The sequence below is a fragment of the Copidosoma floridanum genome, unplaced genomic scaffold (genome assembly GCF_036245765.1).
Source record: "Copidosoma floridanum isolate Cflo_tuat_1 unplaced genomic scaffold, Cflo_Japanese_pri ptg000033l, whole genome shotgun sequence".
Classification (NCBI taxonomy): domain Eukaryota; kingdom Metazoa; phylum Arthropoda; class Insecta; order Hymenoptera; family Encyrtidae; genus Copidosoma; species Copidosoma floridanum.
The window spans coordinates 2,907,726-2,934,013 of record NW_028321910.1 but is presented as its reverse complement, the minus strand read 5'-3'; the positions used below and the strand labels follow the sequence as shown (position 1 = coordinate 2,934,013).

At 33.4% G+C, this 26,288-nt stretch overlaps 1 protein-coding gene across 1 annotated transcript in view; it reads left to right on the top strand.

Annotated features, from left to right (window-relative positions):
* Window positions 1-25,176, top strand: part of LOC106645665 (sodium channel protein Nach-like) — a gene marked incomplete at its 5' end in the record, with an annotated part of 69,518 nt that extends 44,342 nt beyond the window's left edge. Inside the window, 3 exons of the mRNA XM_089597533.1 lie at window positions 24,432-24,591; window positions 24,666-24,772; window positions 24,833-25,176. Coding sequence (XP_089453659.1) covers window positions 24,432-24,591; window positions 24,666-24,772; window positions 24,833-25,176 — 611 coding nt within the window. The remainder of the gene's footprint in view (window positions 1-24,431; window positions 24,592-24,665; window positions 24,773-24,832) is intronic.
* Between the last annotated feature and the right edge of the window lie 1,112 nt (window positions 25,177-26,288).

Genomic DNA, 26,288 nt, shown 5'->3' with positions numbered 1-26,288 from the left:
CAAAACGATATAATTTTTGAAGAAGCATGTAACGTTATGCTGCCTTTTCAACTACGAAAACTATTCGCATGGTTTATTATGTCTGAAAATTTTTTTGGTAATATGATTAGGAACAAATACAGAAAACTTTTCATTAAAAATTGTAAATATGATCAAAATAAAGCTCTTTTACATTTAAACGAAATTTTTAATTCTGAAAATATGTCTTGTGAAGATTTTAGTTAATCAGAACCAACAGACACGATAAAATAAAATATTGATACTGACGATGATGAAAGAAAATTTCGTAAACATAAATTCCATGAAATTTTTTCATAGCTCAGTCATGATTAACGTCGAATTTTGCAAGAAATAATAAAATAAAAAAAAAAAAATTTTTTCATCGATGGTCCTGGTGGATCTGGAGAAACTTTTCTATACAAAAGATTAATTTATTATTTTATATCAATTGAAAAAAAATTCTTACGATGGCTTGGACAAGTATTGCTTCTATTTTGCTTCCAAAGGAAATGACCACTTACAGAACTTTCAAACTTCCTTTAGACTTAAGCACTATAGAAAGTGCATTCTTCCAGTTTGAGCCAGATAAACAAAAATTATGTAATGTAAAAGTAATTATTTGGGATGAAGCTTCTATGGTACCAAAAAAAGCGTTAGAAATCGTTAGTAGGACTTTCAAAGATTAATTTAGTAGTGATAAACCTTTTCGAAATAAAATTAAAAATTTTAGGTGGAGACTTTCGTCAAATTCTCCCAGTAGTAAAAAACGACAGAAAAATTACTATTGTTCAAGAAGTCCTAGAATTATTTAATTTTTAGCCTTTACTTAATATTCCTTATTTAAAAAATAATATACGTTTAATTGATGAAAAATTTTCTTCATTGCTACTAGATATAGGAGAAGGCAAAATTAAAACTTTTATAATTCCCCACACATGGAAAACAAATGACATATGTTCCTAAATTTTTAATAATGATGATAATTTTTTTAAAAGTAAAACTATATTAACATCTCACAATAAATACGATCACTTTTTGAACAAAAAAATTTTAAATAATATGGTAGTAACATTAGTAACGTACTACAGTATTGATGAAAGCAACTCACAAAGGAGTAGATAAATTAGACTATAATATTTATACTTATTTCTCTACAAAATATTTAAATAGTAGTAAAGAAGGTCATTTTTCACACGAATTTTGATTTAAACATCAACGAAATTGTTATGTTAATACGAAAATTGAAAATATCTGAAGGACTTTGCAATGGTACAAGATTACGAATAACAAAATTATTTAAATACAACATCGAAGCTGGAATAATCTCAGGTAATAAAAAAGTAAATAAAGTCTTTAGTCTAAGAATAACACTCATTACAAACAATTCTTCTTCACTACCATTTATATTGTACAGAAAACGATTTCCATTTATTTTTACTCTTCCTATGGCTATCAATAAATCTTGAGGTTAAAGTTTTGATGCCTTAGGGTTGTACTTTAGAAAACCATTATTTTCTCATGGGCAATTATATGTTGCACTATATAGATGTTAAAACCAAAAAAAAATTTTCATCCTAATTGAATCAGAAAACAAATTTGAAATTGAAAATATTGTTTGGAATAAAATTTTAGGGTAACAAAAAAACTATTCTATAGTTCATTACTATTTTTATACTTTCTTGCAAATTTTATCTTTCATCAAAAAAGCAAATTTCAGTACCGTCTAGTACCCATTTTTATGTAATCATAAACAATCTGTTTTTTGTAACATGTTTTTAGATACACCATCATGGATGCAAAATTTTATCAGTGTGACAAATGTAACTCAAAATTTTCAAATCAAGAGTGTCTATCATCGCACGAAAATATTCACAAAAAAAAATTTTTTGTATGTGATCAGTGTAGCATTATAAGATTAGACAAAAAAAACTATTTGCGCCACACAAAGGAATTCCAAAACATTGAAAAAAATTTGAAGTGTATTTAATGCGAAAAAAGTTTCAAAAGAAATTATCACTTACAGAGACATTTGAAAAGTCATGAAAAAAACGTTAAAAAAAATATTTGTCAAAATTGTGGAAAAGTTTATGTAAGAGAAGAGCACCTAAAAAGACATTTTATAGTATGTTATCGAAATAATTATCGTAAGTAAGATAATTGCAACAAAATTTTTCGTTATGGTCCAATAAAATTATATGTGAAAATTAGACCACTTCTAACAGTTAATATATAAGGCTTTACGAATATATTTACATTATATATGGGGAAGCTGGGGGGAAGTCAGAAGGGGAGTGGGGGGAGGTGGGGAGAGTGGGGGGAGCTAGCAAAAAAGTAGGATTACTCAAAAAATGAAAGAAAATTAAAGAATAACTACCTTATTTGGGGGGGAGCTGGGGGGATCGGGGGAGAGGTGGGGGGAGCAGGGAGAGCAAAACTCGCTCTAACTCTTACGACTACATAATATAGGAATATATATATATATATATATATATATATATATATATATATATATATATATATATATATATATGTGAACGTAGTCAGAGTTATCAGCTCGTACATTCGTGTACAACAAAAATATAACAATTTACACAATATATGAGAGTGGTCAGAGTTAGCAGACATAAACACAAAACAAATATAATATTAAATGGCTATTTTTATTTTCTACTTCAACAACGGTAGAAAAAATATTGAAAATCCTTATTACTATCTAAAATCGTACAAAAAATAAAAAAGTAGAATAAAAGGGCACCTAATGCTCAGTTGCTCTAGTAACGCAAAACAGTTAAGATGTGCGACTAGGAAGTACAAGCCGTAAATTACCCGGGTATGTATCATGCTTCCACGTTAGTATATAAGGCATTGTCTAAAAGATCAACACTCACTATGCATTGGAGGAAAGTGTGGGGCAAATGCCAAAAGATCTTGATTGCGTGGTCAAAGAACATTAGTTGCCAACCAAGCAAAGGTCACCGACTACATAAACGAGGCATCACAACTCAGACTACTTTACCTGAAAAAAAATCATAAAGGACCCAAACACCAAAAGGAGCACATATTGAACTTTAAAATATGAGAAAAAGGGCCAAAGAATTGAAAATAATTCTGAAAAGTCCTTTAATGGAATATGATTCTGAGAAACCGTTATTCAAAAAACCATCGACGACTGGAAAGGCCCATTTGTTCGAAAATGACGAAGAAGTGGCCAACATCATTGAGGTGATGCATAGAATTGAACCATTGGCCATGAAGCCCATCATCAGTGAAGATATCTTAAAAGTTAATAAGTACGTTTGCGTTTTATTCTTGTTTTCTCTTTTTTAGTAAAAATGTAAATTATGATAATAAGAGACCAAAAATTATTTTTTTGATATATTGTTAGGCTAAGTGTAGCCAAAATTATTTTTTTTCTTTTAAACGAACTCCACCACAGCTTGAAAACACAGTGGCTGGGGGAGATCATAAAATATAAAACTAGGTAATTAGATACCAAAATTGTTTTTATAGTTAAGATGTTGTAATTGACCAAGCGTAGCCACCTAGTCTTATAAATTTTGTTACTAAACAAACTCCGCTACAGCTTAAATAAAAATTTATACACTATCTATCCGATGTACTAGAATATGAATACATAAAATAAATGTGATAGCGCCTGTAACATGACGATATGGAATACTCATGTGTATACCGAAACACACAATAGTTGTTAATTGCTGCGAAATATATAAGTCATTCGAGCCACCTAATCAAAGCCGACAACGCCACTGTTTTTCTGAGGATTTAAAAGGCCCATGCAAGACCATGTTAATTACTTTTTGCCATTAGCAACGTGTCCGGTGCTTTGACTAGAGAGCTCTGCTTTTCAAAGCGCTGTTGTGATTTCATACATCACAATAAATAGCAAACTGATACATATATATTTGTCTTCTTCTTCTTGTACTATACTATTCGCTTTGAATACTTCTCTGGCTACACGGACGACGAAGTCTCAAGTTTTTCTGAATACATTACTGAATTTTAGTTAATGTGTTTAAAAACTAAGATTCTTTCCCCAATAGTTAAATGTAAAAAACGTCTGAAATTCATTACCGATGATACTCAAATTTTTAAACTGTAAAAAAAAAAATAAAAAAACATAAGAGTTTTTAAAATCAAATAAAATTTCACAAAATTTTTTTACAAGCTTACATACACTACAAGTTTAAATTATACTCTTTTATTGTATGACATACAACTTAAGAACACAAAAAAAGTAATATGCATGTGCGAGACCGTCAATGGAAGATTCCAAGTTTTAAAGATACATTTCCAACCACTGACCTTCAACAACATTTAGTTAAACGCTAGTGCAATGTAAAGTTGTGACCGAAATCTACAGTGGAATTATTGTCTCATAGTTTGCAAAAAGCTTCAAAACATGTAAAACATCAATAAAAATAAGCCTCATAGTGTTATAACACAACTTTACGCATAATTAAAAAGGATGTAAGAAAGGTGTGACAGCAACACTGCAGTACCTTCTCTTACTTGATTTCAATGGAGCAATGAAGCAAGGTCAATTAAGCATTACGAATCCCACAGAAATATCGCGTAGAAAATCAACAACATAAGGATACTTTGTAAAATGCAAAGCATCTACGCCTACTGCATAACACTACTGATTGAAGCTGCAATGAAGAAATAAAAGATAAATACCAACCTTATCTTATACTCCATTTACAGTGCACGACCATTTTATGTAATGCCATAAGAAAAAAAAAGAAAAAAGTCACAACACTTTAAGGGACCAGCATTATTCCTACCAAATTTAGTAAAAATTGTGACAATTAAACTGCCATCTCCAAATAATTATCCATTCTACAATTATAAGTATAGTATAACATCACTTTTAATGAGTCTTACATGAAAGACTTGCAACAACAAAATATCAACAAATAATAATTTATCTTTAAAATTATATCAATTTATTCGTAAAACATAATTTTTATGCCTTATTCTTTTAATTCGATTCCTTATACTTCAAAGAATATGTATATATATTATAAATGTGTTCGTATTTTAAGTACTTGGCATGGGTTCGACTATTTTCGCTCTTATGACTGCCAAGAGCGGAAATCAGCTAAGGGGGGGCGCGTGACATCCCATGTCATATACTTAATATTTATTACTTTAAAACACAAAGTTTTGTTTTTAAATTATAAAAAGCAAAAGCTCAGTGACCTCGAACCATAGAGCGGTATATCTGATTCTGCAATCGCGTGACATATAACTTACTTCTTTTAAAACAAGCTACCGTCGCAAAACTCGAATACCTGTGCCACCCCAAACAATCTTATAAAACGCTTATCTTAAAAAATAAATTCGCACAAGTACACCAAATAATGAGATTAATTAACAACTTCAACCTTCTTTACTGCGACTGTACTCAAGAAATATCTTACATAATTTTGACAGCAACTTGTACTTAATGTAAAATTCGAGAGATCAGCAGTTTTAACCATCAATTACTGTAAAATTATTGCACCACAACTATGCTCGTGTTAATCAAGAGTAATTAGGTGAAGCTTTAATTGATCGTTCGGATATGCAACTTGACGTGTTCTCCTTAAACGAAAGAGTAACTCCTCGCACATAACAAATATTCGCGTTTTCTCTTTCATCAAGTGCTGCAAAGTAACTATAAAGGTTGGATAGTGAGTTCCATTGCGTCTTTTAAACAGATGTAAGACTTATTTGGATGATTAGGCTACATGTTAGAAGCGTGCATTTCAAGCAAATGTAAGACTCAGTTCAGTGACTAAGCTGTGTGAGAAAAGCTTGAGCAATCCAGACCACTACAGACTCACCTAAAAAGTGAATCAAGGAGAAACAAAAAAAAAAGGACCGTCGACAAGGATTCCGACGTTAAAATCAGCAGCCTAATTATTGTAATAGCCACAAGTGCTCTCGTGTAGGATTAAAAACGTCGTTGCGGTTAACCTTGTAAGTTTTTGCGACTCAATTCGCGCTAGCAGCGGCTAACCACTAGTTATAGTTAAGTTAAAATTAACTAAGTTAAGTAAAGGAAAATACAAATTGTATGACATTGTAAATGCGAGTCCAAGACTTTCTTATTTGTACTATTTGTAGAATTAACTGTTTCTAGCTTTTCTCAATTTATTAATTTATCAGATAAGATATAATTTGGTTATTGATTAAAGTAATTTTTTTAATTTAAAACTTTTTAATTGCTAAATCATATGAAACATTTTAAGATTGAACAATTCTTATTAGTAGACACATTACTCTTACCTAAATAAATAAATTAAATATAGAGGAAAAAACAAAATAGACACTATATGACGAAGACCTTTGCAATGACGTGAGATAAAAAGACGAAAAGATACGCTACTATCGTAAGACATAAGCCATAAACTCTAACAGTAAGTCAACACCAGCTCAGCAAACACCACTTCATACATATCGCTTGGTAAAACCTAACATTACAACGCCGAGTCAACGATTTTGAAGATAAGTATACTTCAAGTAAAGGCAAATAAGGCCTTTGGGCCGATGGCTGGTTCGTGACGACCAAAAATTGAACTTATTTCTTTCTAAAACAAATCGATGAGTTTCGCCCTTTACTTATAGGAGCTTGGACGTAACAAATTCAACTAGTTTACAAAAAATATAAATAAGCAAAAAGGAAAACTTTCTATAAGAATAAAACTGGCCATTTTCTGCGTTTAAACTGAGTACCCTATCCAATTTGCCACGAGCAATACTGGCACAAATAAACCTCTTACTTCTTGTTATACTATGGCTCGCAACTTAGTTTTAATGTTAATATTTAGTTACTCTTTATTAATTCAATTATTTTAACTATAAATTATATTTTTTACTGAATTATTGATTAAGCTTATTGCTTAATTTTATAACTTTTTAAATATTCTTTTTAGAAACAGCTATTTTCTATATTAAGGACATTTAATGAATCAGGAACGATTTCTTTGTTATCAACAGCTTTACCATAATACATTTTAATTAATAAGTAGTTGAATGCGAAATTTAAAGTAAAATGATAAGATATGGCTCTAAGCTGTCACTTTTAGGAATGATTTAACCATGAAGTTACTATTATTATAATTTATTGAGAATTGTAACTGAAAAGCTACATTGCGTAATTGTAATAAAAGACTAAGATTTCATAGCATAAAATATAACTTTGAAAATCATGCGATGCAATTTTTTAAGCTAAGTTCTCTATAGATTATGATAAATAAGGGCTTAAATAATTTTTTAAAGTACCAGCTTTGCATTTTTTTTACCATTTCGTATCAAAGTAGCTTTAAATTTAATAACTTACGAAAATAAACTAAAATAAGTAATGTATGAGGTAGACACTCTCACTGGTTTACTTAAGGTGGCTCCAGTGCCTAGTGCCGTATTAAAACGGGGAGCCTAAAAATTAATCATTATTTTCTTTAAAATATGGTATAAAATTATTGTAGAGACTGTTGTAAGCCTTATTCTACATTTTATCTGTTACTTAAGTGAGTAAATACAAAAAAACAAAAAAGTTTTATGCTGCCCTAATTGATGAACTGTTACAGTACGCTCCTCAGTTCCAGAATGTGGCAACATTGCTCAGCTGCTGTAGTCATACCTATATACATGTACTCTGCAGAATGCAGACAGCTGAGAGCTGACTTGCACTCGCAACTGTACACTAAGTCTCCGATTATTTAAAGATTTTGCTCGATAACAAGACACTTTTCTCATGTCATCGAAAACTACGTAATAATATATACAAGTAAGTATGTTTTTTACACCTTACGGGTTATTTATATAAGTGCAGCAGTAGGTTGTATATCGCGTAAGCTTGCATTTCCTATCTAACCCGTCTTAAAACTACGATTTTGTAAGCATGATTTCTTACAATTTTCATCGTCAACCTTAATTTTTCTTTATACGAATAGAAAGATGTGAATTCAAAAAATATAATTCAATTTTATTAACCTCGGTTGGGTTATTTATAATTTAAACATTGAGGCCACTGGAGCCACCTTAATAATTTGAATAAGTGTTTATCTAATTTATTCAACATTTGGGCATTCGTTATAAATAATTATCTATTAAGTTTATTCAAAAATTTGAAAAAAAGTTAAATCTGTTAAGGAAGTTATGTCACACCTAACCTTTTTGACGCATAAGATCAGCAGTATTGTAACCTGTATGACTATATATGTAGCAATTTGCGTCGTCTACTTGAGAGAAAAAAAAGGTGTTTCGTCCCAAGAGCACGCCAGGACTCATCAGTAAGGCTGATGACGTGCTCCCTGCCTTAGACACAGAAGGGGTGTGAGCTTAGACTATCTCGATCGCGCTTATATAGTAATCGTGCGGGAATTTCGCCACTTGACGGGAGCAAGCTATTAGGGGCTTGGCCACCTGGCGAGTAGAGCCTGAAGCGCGAGAGATGTGAGAAGCCACATCACTCCCCGCCTAGTCACGACGATGGTGTAACCAGGAGGAAGTGACGATATGAAAGTCAAGGGTGTGAAGGCATGAGAGGGAGAAGGATGTTGAGAAGAAGTCTCGTTGGATCTCCAGGTCTTCCACGCTCCGTTGCAAGAGATGTGGGGCGCGTGGCCGTCATGCGTGAGCGAGTTCGTGCGATGAGCGAATCGTGTGGTGCGGGGAGCGTTGCCACCGTGCGTGAAAGGGTTGTGCGATGAGCGAATCGTGTGGGGATTAGCTGTGTTAGCGTGTACCTGGCGTGGAAGATGCGGAGATGCGTGAGAGTATCAGAAGGTTGCGTTTTTGTTCTTTGTTGGGGTCACCAATGTAGCGATTTGCGTCGTCTACTTGAGAGAGAAAAAGGTGTTTCGTCCCGAGAGCACGCCAGGACTCATCAGTAAGGCTGATGACGTACTCCCTGCCTTAGACACAGAAGGGGTGTGGGCTTAGACTATCTCGATCGCGCTCATATAGTAATCGTGCGGGAATTTCGCCGCTTGACGGGAGCGAGCTATTAGGGGCTTGGCCACCTGGCGAGTAGAGCCTGAAGCGCGAGAGATGTGAGACGCCACATATATACAGATATAACGTGACATATACTAATGGTAGCTGTGGAAGAAGAATTATTTTATTCGCTTATTTATTGCTTATTCTATAAGCCATAAATAAAGATAAAAATATAGCTATGTAATCACAAAGTTTTTAGCTATTTTCTAAAAAATTGCCAATCAAATCTTGACATCGATTATCCAAAAATTGCAGGTTATGTTTCACAACAGTACTTATTCTTGTCAGACTGCAGGTTGAACGTTCAATAGTATATTTATCAGTATCTTACTTTCTAAGCCATAAAGGGAGTTGAGATTTGAATCGAAGGTCTTTCATACACTAAGGAATCTCTGTTCAAAGTATTACTAGTTGAAGGGTTTTGGGTGAGGAAAATGAGGAGACGACTTTGTTGATTTTAGTTGAGAAAATGATTTATTTAACTAACTTGACAAAAACTAACTGATGACTGACTATAACGGACTTGATTGTATGCACAGACTTTATAAAATACAAAGGAGAGCTAAATGCTGCGTGTGCACTGGACTATGGTCAAATCAGAACTGGCTCACCCCTGACTGGCGCTGTACGTGCTTCTCCTCTAACACATACACACATACGCTCGCGCAGACACGCATGCCTACAGCCTATGGATACAGTTGTGCACTTCAACATTAGTATATTGAAGTTAATTTTCTTTGCAAGTAAACTCCCTTAACAGTATTAATTTATTCATACGAAATTATTAAAATAGAATAATTGATTTTTTGAACATTCCATTCAGTCCAAAACGTTCGATTTGTAATCAGAGTGATTTTGAATCTTTATTTACTGGCATGTAATAATATAGTTCTTTAAATATTGATATTCTACAGTATGTTTATTGTATTCATTTTATATTGCGAGTGTCATAGTTATATACTATTTGTGAAAGCAAATGTCTCACCGTATGAAATAGATGTAAACGTTATGTTCGAAATCTTATGAAAGTAGGCAGTTATTTTTATGTATCTTAAAGATTCGCAGAAAAAGAGTATTCAAGCACTGGCCAAACTGGCACCATGTCTTGCTATGGCAGTGCTCTTTACTTTTTATGTTGATATAGGTAATATATGATTTATAAATAACATTTGTATAATATTTGTGATTATTTATTTAATATTCCAATTTTTATTTAATCATATCACAGTTAACATATATATTTATTACAATGATAGTGGCACTAACTTTGTACACTATATCGCTACATACAAGGTATATTTACATTTATATATATTATCTTCCGTAAAATGTTACTAAAGCTTAATTTCATACTTGGGTACCTAAGCACAAACTAACCACTAGTTATTTTTTGAATCAAGTTTTTCATGCGTTATTCTGTGGCCAAGAGATAGCGGGCCAACAATAAAACGGGTTTAAAACGGCTGGCATGCTTTTTTCACTTTACTTAGTCACCAGAATAGTAAAACGTGTAATTATATACGTATATATAGCTTATAGTGTTGATGCTCCTGCTGCTACTACTACTTCCGTATTCGGAGTTTGTCGTACGAGCTTGGACGTATTCGAGTTTTGCAATCTTCAAGGCCTGTCATTGACGTCGTATTACCTCTGAACAGCAATCTAAGACAGCGCTACCTGCATAGGTTTAAATGGCGGTTCTTACATATAAGAATAATAGAGTCTGGTGTAGGCTATGACACAAGATACATTTTTGTTTTGCAACAACGAATCTCTTATAACTAAGTTAAGTATTTTGGGCGTTGTAAACAAATTTCGAGCGAACAGTAACTGTTTCACTGCTTTATGCTTAAAAAAGTTTTTTTCCATGAGAAAAACGTGTGCTTTAATGAGAAAGTATTAACAATTTTTTCTGTTCGTGTCACTGTTTTGAAGTGTTACACGGAGAAAATACTATGACATTGTCTTATTAATATATAAAGCAAAGTCACTAAAATCGTTGTAATCGCTGACCGCGAAAACTACTGAACCGATTTTGCTAAAATTTTGCATACCCATTCTTGACACTTCCTAGATAGTTTTAGTAAAGTTTTTATGTTGAAAAATTTAATAACAATAGCAATAGAGAAGCTCGAAGTTTTGCAAAAATACACCAGCTTTTCACGTTAGTTCATTAGGATTCACTAGGTGGCGTTGACATAAAACCGAAGCTACGTGAAACAGAATTGAATAAGTGTGGTTATAATACGCCAAAACATATCTGAAAAATTCTGCAGTCGTTTACTATCAAGTCACCATGCTATATCGAGAATGTAGGTGATAGTCGTGCAGCTGGGTATCCCGGTAACCAACGATGCTCTTCTCGAATGGGCTAGTGACCTAGGTCTTCTTTCACCTTGAACCTTCAGGATCATCGAGTGCCATTACTAAAAAATTTATTCTAACCAATAACGTCTCAGGCGGAATACCAGGAGACGTGTCTAGCCAGAGTGCAACCTGCTCCAACACTTCAGAGTTATGTAGCTGTACCACAATCCAGCCTGGTGCCGTCAGAGAATTTTTACTGAAAATGTAAGTCAGGGAAGACAGCCCTGAAGAGTACGGGCAGCTACAATGGCCAACTTCTGAGTGGTCAGTCCAACGGCATACTCACAAAAAAGGTATTCTCTAGACCCACTTTCCCGACTAACTATGAGCGGTTGGTTATCCGAGGAACGACCCTAAGACAAGATATTCTTTGGTCAGCGGCGTACCTCCCTCCATCATATTCTCCGTACACAGAGACTCCGAGGGTAAAAGTCAAGCTACCCACAGCCAGTTCTTTATCATCAGGCATAATAATCAGGAATAGCTGGAACACAAACATTTTTACTACCAATTCCGAAAGCGATTCGTCGACTAAAAGACTACGTAAAGCCAGCTACTTTTAAACAAAGTCAATCATTCACTGGCAGACGTCACGAGTGGAGTTGTTCGTCGCAAGGCTGGGAACCCTAGTGATGACCCTATTTTACTCCCTTGATTCTAATCATTCAACCTGGAATCACCGATTCTCTCCAAGGTCTGCGGTAGGCGAACTCTACAGCTATGAAGAAAAAATAATAAACGTGAGCCAACATGACAGTTTCACATTGGAAACCATCAGGAAACCAACCTTTCCACTTTAGATTACCAAAACAACTGAGTCTGCAAAAAAAAGGTGCCTTAGACACCAACATCTACGACGTTATACCAGGAAACGTTGGGAAAGGGAACCCTAGAGTTCTAGGGATTTTCTTGAAACACGAAATTATGCTAGATGGCCCTAGGGTCATTTAGCGTTCAAGAGTACCAGTATTCTCAGCTGCCAGAAAATTTTCTCACTGTGAACGCAGCCATAGTGAGGATTGGTTATAAGATGCCCCATCAAGTAGAAAATTGACGTAGTCGATCATCGGCACTACACCTAGAACATAAGAGTTCGTCATGCAGCGGGCGTCCTGGCTACAGATGACACTCTTTTTTCATGGGCAAACGAAATTAATTGGTTTTCACCCTGGATCCCCAAGTTATACAAGTGCCACGGAAAAACAGGCGTTTGAAACGTCAACGTCTCTGGTGGGATACCAGGATACGTTTATGCTAGAGCACAATCTGCTTCAGCAATTTAGTGCTGTGTGGCCGTTCAACCGTCCAAACTGGTGCCATCAAAAAATTTTCTACGTCAAACGTGAGCCATGAAAGACAGCCCTGAAGAGTGCGGGAAGCCTGGCCTTCTTAGTGATCGTCCAAACGGCATTACTACAGAGAAGGTATTCTCCAGGCTTACTTTCCTGACTACCGATGAAAGGTGGGTTATTCAGGGTATGACCTGAAGACGAGATATTCTTTGGTCAGCGGTGCACTTCCCTTCCTGTATAGTCTCCATACACAGACTTAAAGCATAAGCGTCAAGCTACCCACAGCCAGCTCTTCATCATCAAGAACAATAAGTAAGCGATAGCTGGAAGTCTCACCACCAGCTAGTTTCAGGGCCATTTCCAGTGTTTACGTTCCCTACTTAACCATGAATCTCATCGGTTCTTTTAAGGGCCACTCAAGTGTAAACTACCTCGCCAACAAATACATTTCTACTACAATTTCCGGAGACGATTCGTCAACTAAAAGACAATGTAGAGCCAGCCACTATTAAAGCAAGTCAGTCATTTACTGGCAGACGTCACGAGCAGAGTTGTTTGTCGTAAGGCTGGAAACCCCAGTGAACAACGACCGTATATTACCCTCTCGACTTAAAGCATTCAACCAGGAATCACCGATCCTCTCTAAGGTCTATGCTGGGAGAACCTAACAGCTATGAAGAAGAAATAATTAACGTGAGCCAACGGGACAGTTACCAACGGGCAAGCGTCATGAACCAACCTTTCCACCTTAGATCATTAAAACAACTGAGTCTGCAAAAAAAGAAAGTGCTTTAGACACCGTCTTCAACGTTATACCAGGAGACATTGAAAAAGAGCTCTGCAACTAGCTCCGAAGCTTTAAACGTTGTAGTTTTTTTTCTAATCAGTGTGGTGCTACAATAACAGGCCTCAGAAGATCACCCTGAGGTATCCAGGCTTTCACGTTTGCTGGAAACTACAGTCAAGAAAGACTTTACTGAAGAAGCTTACCGGTCTTTTTCAGGTTTATCGGACGTCAAACTGCCTTGCCAACCTATATATTACAACCCAGTAAAGGTAAAAAAAATAGCCTTTAGGGCTCACAAGAGGCTCAACTATGCCAAAAGTCACAAGAAGTCGAATTAGAAGGTAAACTACAAATGCATCTTATGAATACAATCTTAGGCGTTAAGAAAATAAAAGAATTTATTAAGTAAGAGATTAGCTTTTCACTATAACCCCTGAAATAGTCTCTCCATTCTTACAGATTCTTAAATAGGTCGAATATTTATTTGTATTTTTGTTGCAATAAATAATGTAGAGATTAAGCTCCAGAACTTCGTATCAACACACTACAGAATTCCATTTTGTAAGTCTCGGGCAAAGCTGAGATGCGGGGGTCACTAGTGTACACATATGGGTCAAAATAACATCTTCCAACCCCATCTGTGTGCAGTAGGTTCTTGGATTAAGCTCAAATTTTAGTATGGTATTGTGTCTCAAGTAATAAGGTATTAACTAACAGTTTAGCCTTTCAGGTGCCTAGATAGCAAAGTTATGGCCCTTTAGAGTCAAAAAACTTGCCTTATTTAGCTGTTTTCTTTATTTTTCTTTAAATGCTGCTAAGAAGCTAGCTGTGAAGCTTAAAAATCTGGTTTAAGCAAATTTTTATGTTACTGATTCAGCTTTCAAGCTACTCTTATATAATAGGGCTTCTTTCAGTTTTTTTCCCCTGGCCAAAACCTCGTTTTGTAAGACGTAGAAGAATCTGAAATGTTGTCCATAATTTCTTAATGCAACAGAAACAAACATTGTTACGCTGTTAGAAAGCTTTGTCAAATTATTTATGATCACTTTTATAATATAAGAAAATAAATTGTTCGAGTCAATTTAACTAATGAAATAATATTTTATTAATCTTTTAAATTTTTGCACGATGAAATGTTTTCAACTACGTATATTCCTTCGCAATCACTAAATAACGAAGTTTCCTAATGAAAATAATTATCAAAATTAACACAATGTGCCTGAGACCTAAGACTTTCTTATCCAACTACTCAAACAGCATTTAAACAACCCCAATACGCATGAAGATTTTTATACATAGACAATAAGAATTTTGAAAGAATTCTTTTTTCCAAAAAGTAATTTAAAAGAGCACTTCTTTGACTCTTTAAGTAAACATGAATATCCGCTTCATTTGAAGTCTTAAAGAACTCTTTTTTTTACATTAAAAATATTACTGTAATTGATCAAGAAGAACATAGTAAGAATCCTTTTCGAGTAGTACTTAGATGCAGTGTAAATTAAAAAAAAAATTTTTAATTGTATTTTTATCACCTAAATTCATACGAAATAACTACAATAATAGTAAAAATCTCTGACTACAGGATGCAAACTTGATCCGTTAGATTACGAGCCATGTACCTTCTTGACTTAACTGAAGAGAGTTATATACTTGGCTTACAATTTATATGTGTATAAGGTACAAATATCAAGCACCTAATTTTATTACATATTACTTTAAATTTATCAAAAATTAATTTTTGTTTTTGTTGACCAACTAAATATAAACATTTGTGTCTTTTAAAAATAATTTTTTTTTCAACTTTACTTCGAAGATTATAATTTATGTTGTTTTTTTCAAGTTGAGTTTGATTTTATTACGTGTTTTGTAATAGTTTGTAAGAAAATTATTAAATAAAAACAAAAAATCAATTCAACTATATGTATTTGTACACTATGAAATAATATCTAACAAAAATAGTACACGACACTTGAACCGTGTGTTTGGAGGCTACATCGCTCTAGTTATCTAGCAATACATCAGAATACTTACAGAATACTAAAGAATTTACTTTATTTATTGCTTATGAGAATACTTTTTGACTTTTTTTGAGTGTATACAAATTAATAAGGTAAATATTGTAACGGGCGGTTAATACTCAAACGCCGTTTACACTCATCTAGACTGCGCGAGGAAGAAAGGCCAGAGAGAGAGCGAGAGGGGAAGGGAGCGCGATAATGCGTGCGAAAGAGAGAGAGAAAGGAGAGACAAGCGTCTTGATATGAGTATTAGCAAGAGACGCTCTTGGCCATCAGGCCAGAAGGGATTAGGTATAGGTAGGGAAAACACGTGTGCGTCTCTCGCCCGCTACGTTTGTCAAACCACGAGAGGACAACCTCGCCATCGCCTCGCCCACTCCTGCAGCCACATACCGTCGACAAGGAGGCTTGCCGACTAGACACCAGGTCAAATATTCCTGCTTAGAGGCCAACTGCTAGGCGAGCAGGTGCAAATAAGAGGCTGCGAAAAGCCAGGTAAGCGCAGTGCGTGCGCGAGAACCATAATAGCCGCATAATCTCTCTCTGTGCCCGGTCGAATTATCGCTGGCCGTCGGCCCCGAGAGGAAAGCCTTCCTTGACCGTACAGGCTTTGCCGTCAACGCGATCGAGCGAAACCCACACACACACACGCGCGCGTATGCTTTTGTACTAGTGCAGACAATATAGTATCCGTTCTTTTGATCAGTAAATGTTTGTTTTGCTTTGCGTGAGCCTTCCCTTGTACAAAGCCCTTCCGGCTACTCTTTCCTTACATGTTTTATCCATAGCAATCTTGGCGTCCAGAAGGGAGCTGTAAGCCGGGCATCGGCCTTATCCTGCCGCCTCCGCGGGCTCGCGCGTAAACACTAACGCGCGAGCGTCCTGAGCTGAGCCAGAGCTGAGCTGGCCCCTCAGCAAGCAGACGTGAACGAGGAAAAGCGGACTCGCTGTCCGCGTTGTAACGCGAGTGTGTCTCCGTGGGTGCCCGGGAAACACAGTCCCGGTCAGAGTATCCCTCGTATTAATTTGTGGCTATCAAGGCCATAAGTGAATACGGACACCCCGTTACAATATTTATAAAGAAGTTAAAAATTCTAGATTTTTTTAAAACTCATTCAAAATACTATAATCCCCCCTTCTTATTGGTGTTGTCATTAAGTAATAAGTTAAAGTTCTTTAGAACAAAAACATTCATAAAGACTTATGTAAATTTTTGTATGAGTGTATGTCAGTCCTTAATAGATAATAAATTAAAAGTTTTTATGATAATTCTTATATAAAAACTGATACAAGAACTTATCTGAAAAATTATAACTGTTCTTATAAATAATTTTTAGCTGGAATAGTAAACTCTTCAAGTGCATTTACGTAAAAAAGTATAATTTTCCCGAAAATGTATTACATATTTTTTTTACTATCAAGCATAGAGTTTACTGCCAAAAAGATTTCTTCTAGTATAGCTTATGAATATTTTTCCACAACGTCAAAATTCTATGAGTATATCTATATGAGGTACAAGTATCACGTATTTAATTTTATTTATGTTACTTTAACTTTATTAAAAATACAATTTTTTTTTCGTTGATTAACTCACTTAATGCAAACATTTTCGTCTTTTTAGAATAAAAATTTTTATTTATGTCTGTTCACTTAAGAGTGAATATTGTGAGAGAAGGCTGTCGGGATCAGTGTAGTTAACGCGTTCTAATGTAGGCGGGAGGAGATGGGAGCCTGGAGTGGTGGAAGCACACACACATTCGGTCGTTGACTCGGGTAATTAGTGCAATACCCGCAGGTGTGGGTGCTTCCTCTCCCTCTCCGGCCTCGAGCGCCGAGTATTTTTGCTGGCGAGCTCGCGTGTTCGGCTGAGCTCCTTCTACTAGCACGCGGACCTTTCAAGTATCAAGTCGCTCCCGCGTAGTCGAGCTTGATATTTAAAGTCGCTACAGCTTTTTCTAAGGCTAAACTCGCAACCATTGTGACAGGATCAGGGCAGCCTTCTCATCGTCGCTAACTATTCGCCTAAGGTATAGTGCCCGTCTTTTCTGAGTAGAGGTGATTTGTTAATGAGTTAAAAAATTAACAGGATCAGCCTGATTCTTGGAGGCCAGCTCGATCGACTAGCTTCATCGTCGTCTCGAGCTGAGCCCCTTTAAAGTCTTTCTTGCTTATGTTTAAGTCCAAGGCCTTCTCGAACGACTTGCTACATCGTCGTCTCGAGTTTCATCATTTATACCACGTACTAAGATTCGTGTTTCCTCGTAGCGAACTCTTGGTCAAATTACATTTTGTACATTATTTTGTTAAATACAAATTATCATTACTTAATAGTCGATTTTTGGTTGTTAATCACTTGCCAATCCCACATAAAGAAGGAAAGGGAGATTTCTCGGAACTGGAGCATTATTATCCAGGGAGGAAAATTTAAATGTGCATTTAAATTTTTGAGCATTAAAAACCATTTCTGCTTATTTTGTGACCTTCGTATCTTCAGGTCACGAAAGCAGAAAAGGTTTAAAAGTCATAAAATATTTAATGTCTTACTAGAAAAAAATTTTAATTTATGTTGTTTTTTTAAATTTAGTTTGATGTTATTACATGTTTTAAAATAATAAATTGTTAGCAAATATTTAATAAATACATCAAATTTTTTAATAAAATTAATAAAATGATCAATACATGATGAATATTTTATAACACGATTTTTGTAACGCGTCTAGTGGCTACGTCACTTTAACTCGACATACAACAAGAATCAAGAACAACACGAAATAATTTAACACTATAAGAATCTTTAAAGAATTTAATTTATAAAGAGATGCGCATATTTTTTAAACAATTCTTTTACCCCGAAAATCTGCTATTCGGGATAGTACTCAGTCTTAAATATTTCTGCAATCAACGCCCCTTACGCATTTCGTTCGGACAGCATTACAAATCGTTATTAAAAAAGAAGTATGTATTTCTAACATCGTGAGATCACGCAAACATGCAATACAAAGAAAAATCAAGTTTTACTCCGTAGTTCTTATAAAATGACCAGGAATCATGGGGTTTAATAACATCCCTGCAACTTTCTGCAAATCTTTTTAGCAGATACGCAAAATTTTTTTTTATCAAGTTCAAAATTCTGGTATTTAAAAAAAAAAAAAATCAACAATTATTTATAATATACATAAGAAGTAAGAAAAAAGATTTTTTTATGCACATGAATAATTTTTCGTATAGTCTATTTTATCCACACTTATAGTATTATATAAGACTTAGAAAAGTATTCTTTTAGCTTAGAAGTTGGCCATATTTTAAGATTATAGTATAAGATCATATTATTTCAAGTATGCTAAAAGAATACTTTACACAATGCCTATTAGAATTCTTTTCGATTACATTTAGAGCAGTACAAGAATGTTATAAGAATTCTATTGAAGTGGAAATTTAAATGTTAAAAAAGAATTCTTTCTTCTCAAAAATTTGCTTTTTGAGATAGTTAATTAGCTGATTACTGTTTTGGAGCACCAGAGCCGTTGACAGTTGCATTTAAAGTATACGCCACTATCGACCAGCCTTTTTACTCTTATTGAGATTACCAAAAACAGGGTCATCCGTTAGTTAGTGGTGGGTGGGAAAAGTACCATTCTAAAGTCGTGGTTACATGGCTGCAGAAGTAACCAATGAAAGGTCATTGTATCAAAAAGAAAAGGTTTCCCTATCATCAGTTTAGAGTGACGCATTCCTTTCTTGCTGAAAAAAATGCATCACACACGTATAGGATAAATATGTATAGTCTTGTTCCATAATTTCTCGAAGCAAAACAATCACGTTCATAAATGTTAAATGCTAGATTCACAAGAATTCACCCAATAAGTGAGAAATTATATACTTAGCTGCTCAATTACTTGATAACCTTTCCTTGATTCCTATTTTTAATTGTTCTTTAGAGATTTTGAAGTGAATTTTTAAAGTAACCATATGCTAAGAAACATATCGTTGACTCTCACAAGTTAGGCGGTTAGGCTGATTACAGTTCATAAAACTGTCGCTGTAGTAACACGCCTGATCTAGTAAAATTAAAATTTTTTTTTTACTGACTCATACTAAACGTAAAATTAACAACAGTGTCTATGTGTATTAAATAAAAGATGTAAGCTTAAATTAAAATTACTGGTGTTTGAAAAATAAATAGTTCAACGGTAACTAAATTCTTATAAATGACTTGAAATATGCATGCTTTAATATGATGATTGTTGGAACAGTTTTATTATTATCTGCTTTCATCATAAAGTCTTCGGAGTGACAATAAGATCTCACAATTTTCTCGTAACATCACATTATACAAGCGCCTGTAATGGCGTTGGGGCAGCAGCTTAGCTGGCTGCTCGTAAGGGCTCACTTTAAAGTGTACACATTTTAACAGCTAATAAAATATTTAAGTAATTGGATAAGAAGGGCTTAGGTGTAAGGTACAATATATTAATTTTTATTATAATTTTCATTAAGTAACGCTGTCATATAGTAATTCCCAACGAATATACGTATTTTTAAACATTTTTTTTGCGCAACAGTTAAAAATATTTAGAAAACATTATTATAGACCTGAATTAAAATAAGTTGAACAATTAATTTTTTAATATTATAAAAGTGATCATAAATAATTTGACGAAGCTTCCTAACAGCGTCACCATGTTTGTTTATTCTGCATTAAGAAATAATTGACGACATTTCAGATTCTTCTACGTTTTGCAAAAAGAAGTTTTGGCAAAAGGAAGAAAACTGGAGGTAACCCTATTTTATAAAGGTAGCTTCGAAGCTCTAGCCAGGACAAAAACTGGACCAACAACTCACTGTGCATAGATGTGGTCGGAAGATGTTATTTTGATCCATATGTATACACACCACGTATATAAAAATATTAACTATCTACACAGTTATGCAGTAGCATTAGTATTATATACGATATCGTAGTATATGACGTCAGTGACAGGTCTTCGAGATGGCAGAGCTTGAACGCGTCCGAGCTCGTACGATAAACTGCGAATACGAAAGTAGTAGCAGCAGCATCAGCACTAGAAGTTATATATATTTGTATATTTATACACCATTTGCTATTGCAGTGACGAAGAAGAGTAAAAAAAGCATATCAGCCGTTTTAATCCAGTTTTTTTGGCCAGCTAACTCTTATCCACAGAACAACGCATGAAAGGCTTGACTTCAAACATATCTAGTGGTTAGCGGGTACTTGGGTATCCAAGTAAAAAGTTATACTTCAATAACGTTCTATGGCAGATAATATATGAATGTAAATATACATTGTATGAAGCGATATAGTTTACAGAGTTAGTGCATTAATCGTTGTAATAAGTATGTATGTTAACTGTGATATGTTTGAATAAAGATTTTAATATTTAACAAATAATCAGAAACCTTATCTATAACTCATATACTACCTTCATAGACAAGAAAAATACAGAGTTCAGCCACAGCGTGACATGCTGCTAGGCTGGCCAGAGCGAGAACACTCGCTTTTTTCGAATCTTCGAAATATATAAAAATAGCTGCATACTTTCATAACATCCCTTACATTGCTTTTACATCCATTACATATGGTGAAACATTAATTCTTACAATTAGTCAGATATATAGCACTCACAATATATAATTAATGCAATAAATATCCTGTAGAACTAAAATATTTAAAAAAATTAGGGAATTATATGCCAGTGGATAAAGGTCTAATATCACTCTACAAACAAATCAAACATTTCGGAATAAATTGAATGTGTAAGAAATGCAATATTTTATCCAAAAAATCTCGTATAAATGAGTCATTACTGTTAAAAGATTAAATTTTTTTTTCTAATTTTTAAATAAATTAAATAAACATTTACCTATAGTAAATGCGTGATTGTTAAATACATTAGACAACCATTTATTTAAATTCATTAATTTTGAGTTTATTTTCATAAGATCTTAAATTTTAAGCTCCTTTGATACAAAATGTTGAAAAAACACAAAGCTGGTACTTTGAGAACTTATTTAAGCCTTTATTTATCATTATCTATAGAGAGTTAAGGCTGCAGAATTGCAACATGTAATCTTTGAAGTTATACTTTATGCTATAAAACCTTGGTGTTACATTACAACTATGCAATGTAGATTCTCAGCTTCAATTCTCAATGAATTATAATAAATTAATTCAATCGTTTCTCAAAGTAACATTTTGAAGCCACATCATATTATTTTACATTTAATTAGACATACAATTACTTATTAATTAAAATGTATTGTGGTAAAGATATTGATAAGGAAAAAATCTCTTTGGATTTATAAGACGTCCTAAATATATAGAGTAGCTGTTTCTAAAAAGAATATTTGAAAAGTTAAAAGATTAAGTAATGAGGTTGATAAATTATTTAGTAACAAATATAATTTATTTTTGAACCAATGCAATTAATATAGAGTAACTAAAAATAAACATTAAAACTAAGTTGCGAGCCATAGTATAACAAGAAGTAAGAGGTTTATTTGTGCCAGTATCACTCGTGGCAAATTGTTTAGGGTATACTTGGTTTAAACGCAGAAAATGGCCGGTTTTATTGTTGTATAAGGTATTCCTTTTTACTTTTTTCTACTTTAGAAAAATTGGTTAATGAATAACTAATGAAAATTGTATAAATATCATAATTTACTTTCTTTGCCTATATGCACTTCGGTGGTGTCATACGACGTAAAGTGGCATAGGGATCTTGTGAGTCGGGCGTGGAAGGGTGGGTAAGGCGAAGCGTGGTGTGATGGAGCAAGGCAGAAACAACACAGAAAATCTACTTCCGTTACATATTTTCTTAAGCTCAGAATTCTTAAGTCATTTGCTGATGTCGTAGCGCAGAACGTGGATACGTAAGTATACCTTCTATCATGTTGCTGTTCTAGTACCGGATGATTTAAAAGAAAAAAAAATTAAATTAACTATTGAGATAAAAATTTCAATATACAATTTAGTGAAAATGTGAATGACTTAGACGTGTACCTTGTAAAATTTTGAATTGGGTATATTTTTCAGTTGATTGAGGGATTTCATAAATAAACAACGGTCTTCAGGAATAAATACTTTTTTTATCGCTTCATTATCAGTTTACAGTTATTTAATTGTGTACAGCCTACTAGACAACGCAATATTTGTCTTGAATAGAAGAAGTGGGGAGTAATTGGAAAACCATATTTTTTTGAGTCTTAACTACTTGTTAAATAGTTGTTATCAAAATCGTTAGCATTATGAACACTTCACTTTAACTCATTAGGTTTACTAAAACTAATAATACAATTTTCGACTAATGTTTATTTAGTAAACATGTTATAGGTATTATATTTTTATTGTGTGACAATTTTTCTAGAGTTTTTAATTGTCTCTTATGTACCCATTTACATTACCATGTGGACATGTGTTTGTTAAAGCACCGCAAATTCAAAGCATAAGTTGTCAACGTAATTAATTAACAAAAAAAATCTCATAGTATTTTAATACAAGGTTTAGCAAACATGTTTAGTTCTCACAAATTGTAAAAAAATTAGGCTATAATTCCGTAACAAGCGTTAGAAACTTTTAAATAGCGTTTTTTAAAACTTTTAGTTTTGTTAAAAAAATATCCACTGTGTTTAAGCGTCTATACTGCTACACTCGTGGCCACATGCGGAAATAGCTTAATGTATGTTAATAAAGCCAAATAGTGTTGCATAACTATCTGCATTTGCATCTATAAATTTTTTTCATAATTAAGATAATCTTCATCTTATTTGGCTCAGCTCTGAATACATACAACCTTAAAAAAAAAAAAAATTATACTTTTGTTTTAACTATAAGATACGATTAAGCAAAGTTGTACTTTTTTTTATTGAACATACGTTTTTTTATAGAAATATCAATTTCATCGTTCTTAGGTTGAAAAATAATAATTGATTTGACTTGAACGACTTTGCTCCTACGTCTGCAATACAATTTTGATTTGTTTACATACATTAAATCATTTCCGCAGGTGGCCACGAAGGCAGCAGCACAGGTAGTTACACATAGCTGATAGAAGCATATGACCTATAGTTATAGAGCCTCATCTCCATTATTAAGTGTATGAGTTAAAATTATGTGATAAAGTTAGTATGATTATGAAATAAATTTTTTTTTATAAATCTAGTGGTTGAGTACCTTTTTCTGTAAATATTTAACACTTCGTTAGTTTTATTATAATAGCTAAAACCCTTAATAATATAGGCAGGGCTTAGCAATTAGGTCAGCTACTATAATAGGTTCCAAGCAGTTTAACACAATTTTTTTGCTCACTATTAACAGGAGAATGAAAAAATTTTTTGTAAGTTTGTTTAAATAACTGAAAGAAATAGAACTGACATTTTTTTGTAAGAGTGCTCAGAGAATAAAAGTATGTCACTTTTGAACACATTGAAAATATTAAGCTTTTTCATAGAGTACCTCAGGGTAGAAAAGTTCCTATCAGCCTTTTGATTGTGTCCTGAATTATTCTAAAAGCCTGTTTTGACATACTCTGCAAAGGTTAATAGAATAATTAAATGTTACTTTCTTTTACCTTTTCGTCAATACTCGTAAGATAACAGAGCCTGCTTTAGCTGTGGAGTAGACTGAGATGCCAGTGCCATGACCAACACTTACTTTTTACCCATCTCTACTTTGTATCTGCAGAACTTTTTTTACCTGTGGTCTATCTTTATCACCTAGACTTCTGTATACATGAGATTAGCGTGAGAAAATTCTTTATAAAGTTTGACGTTTCTCTTTACTTATTTTTTAAAATTTATCTAACAAAATGCACAACAGATTCACTTTATACATATTATTACAACTGCCTAATTACTGTCTTTAAAAAAATACATGAATACATATCACCCCAATTAACACTACAAGGAATATTTAACATTACTATGATGCTAATTTAGGTAACTTATCCAATCTTCGAACAGTTATTGACTTAGCCACGGAAAACAATATATTGGACTCGGCAGATTGCGAGTGCTTACCTACATGCGATGAAAACACATACACTTCAAATACTGAAAATGCGCTTATGGATAACGTGCCTTACTATTCTCCAATTTTGTGAGTAGCTCCTTCGCTTATCCTTAAAGTTTTTATCCAACTAGTATTTCAACATCACAAGTTCATTTTTACAGAGAAGGATTCAACGTCAAAAATGTTTCTCTTGCTAATATCTACTTTCGTAGTATAACTTGTTTGAAGTATCGAAAAGAATCATGGATGTCTTGGGATAATGTGCTTGGTAAGATAATTTTAACTATCGGCAACTTTTTTTTGTATTATTGAATAATTTTTCTTCTAGCATCTTTTGGAGGCATTTTTGGATTATGTTTAGGGGGATCATTTGTCAGTCTGGTTGAATTCTTGTACTACTTTGTGCATAAGCTTTTGTATAATTCAGGGGATGATACATTTCAGTCTCCTGTAGTAGTTAAACCATCAACTTTATCCCAGATACAATTGTCAGTCCCTGGCATAGAAGAACTTGAAGACTTGAGCAGAAGAATGCCCAATCGCCCAATGAGTTTCAAAGGGATCAGTTTATTAAAAGATAACAGAACTTATCACCACGAGCTGAACAAAAATACTGAAAAAGTTTATCAGCACAACAAATTTGTAAAGAGCTTCTTAACGGTTCCTGAATGATTTTAAGTATCTAGTAAAAAGCTCTTACTCAAGTAGTAAATATTTTACACAAAGTAAGTAGTCGTGTTTTTTAAATCTAATTGGAATAAAATAACTTGATAAAAAATCAATACGGTGTTTTGCAGGCTTTTTTTCTACCAGTTGAATTGAACTATTGTAACGGAATCATTGTTCTATCAGAAAAGTGGCAAAAGGTCATTGATATAAACGATAAATATATTTCTGATAAGTGTTTAAGATTTAAATACAATAATTTTCTTTGTAAAATAGAAAAAACTTAATTACTTTTACCACAATCATTATTTTAACTGCTTCACGCAATAGTAAAATTGGAGCTCTCGTAAGGTACCTAAGTTTTTATGTACGTGCCAACTACTTAAACTTCAGTTTAAAGCAATTTTAATAGTGAGGATAGCGTTTGTCAGGATTTTTTAAATGTTACTGCAGGCTACGGTCTTAGCCTAGATGCAATTACTCAGTACTTAATCCGTAATGAAACTCCTTAATGATTCATACAGCAAAGAATAACAAAATATTTGAAAAAATGTAATTGTGTGACCAATAAGCTGTTTTTTATTTATTGTACATTTTTTAAAATTAAACTTACTTTTAAAAACTTTTTAAATTTATTAATTTTTTTTTTTTTCGCGTTTTTAAGTGATTCTGATGAACTGTGGGTAAAGTATCTTTGCATTACTGTGTTAAAATATCATACATATGAAACAATACAAATATCTACTTTTGACATTTATGTGCGACAAATGTTAAATAACGTTTAATGTCATTTAAGTTTGTTTTCAGCTTCAAATCAAAAACCAAAAACTGTAGACTACAGTCTCACGCTCCTTCACAGGCTGCGTGACAGCAGATAGTCCAACTATTTGTTTGTTTCAGAAAAATTAAAAGGAAGGAAGAAGTAGAGTGTTGAATATAATATCCAGATTAACTTACCTTTCTTTCCGCTAATTATTGATTCTGATGGCCTGCACTTCCTCTTTCCGTTGATGAATAATTATTTATTTTTTTATTTATTTATTTGTTATTTATTATTTTATAATAATTTAAATTTTTTTATTAATTAGTTTTATTTCATTTCATTTTATATTACTACT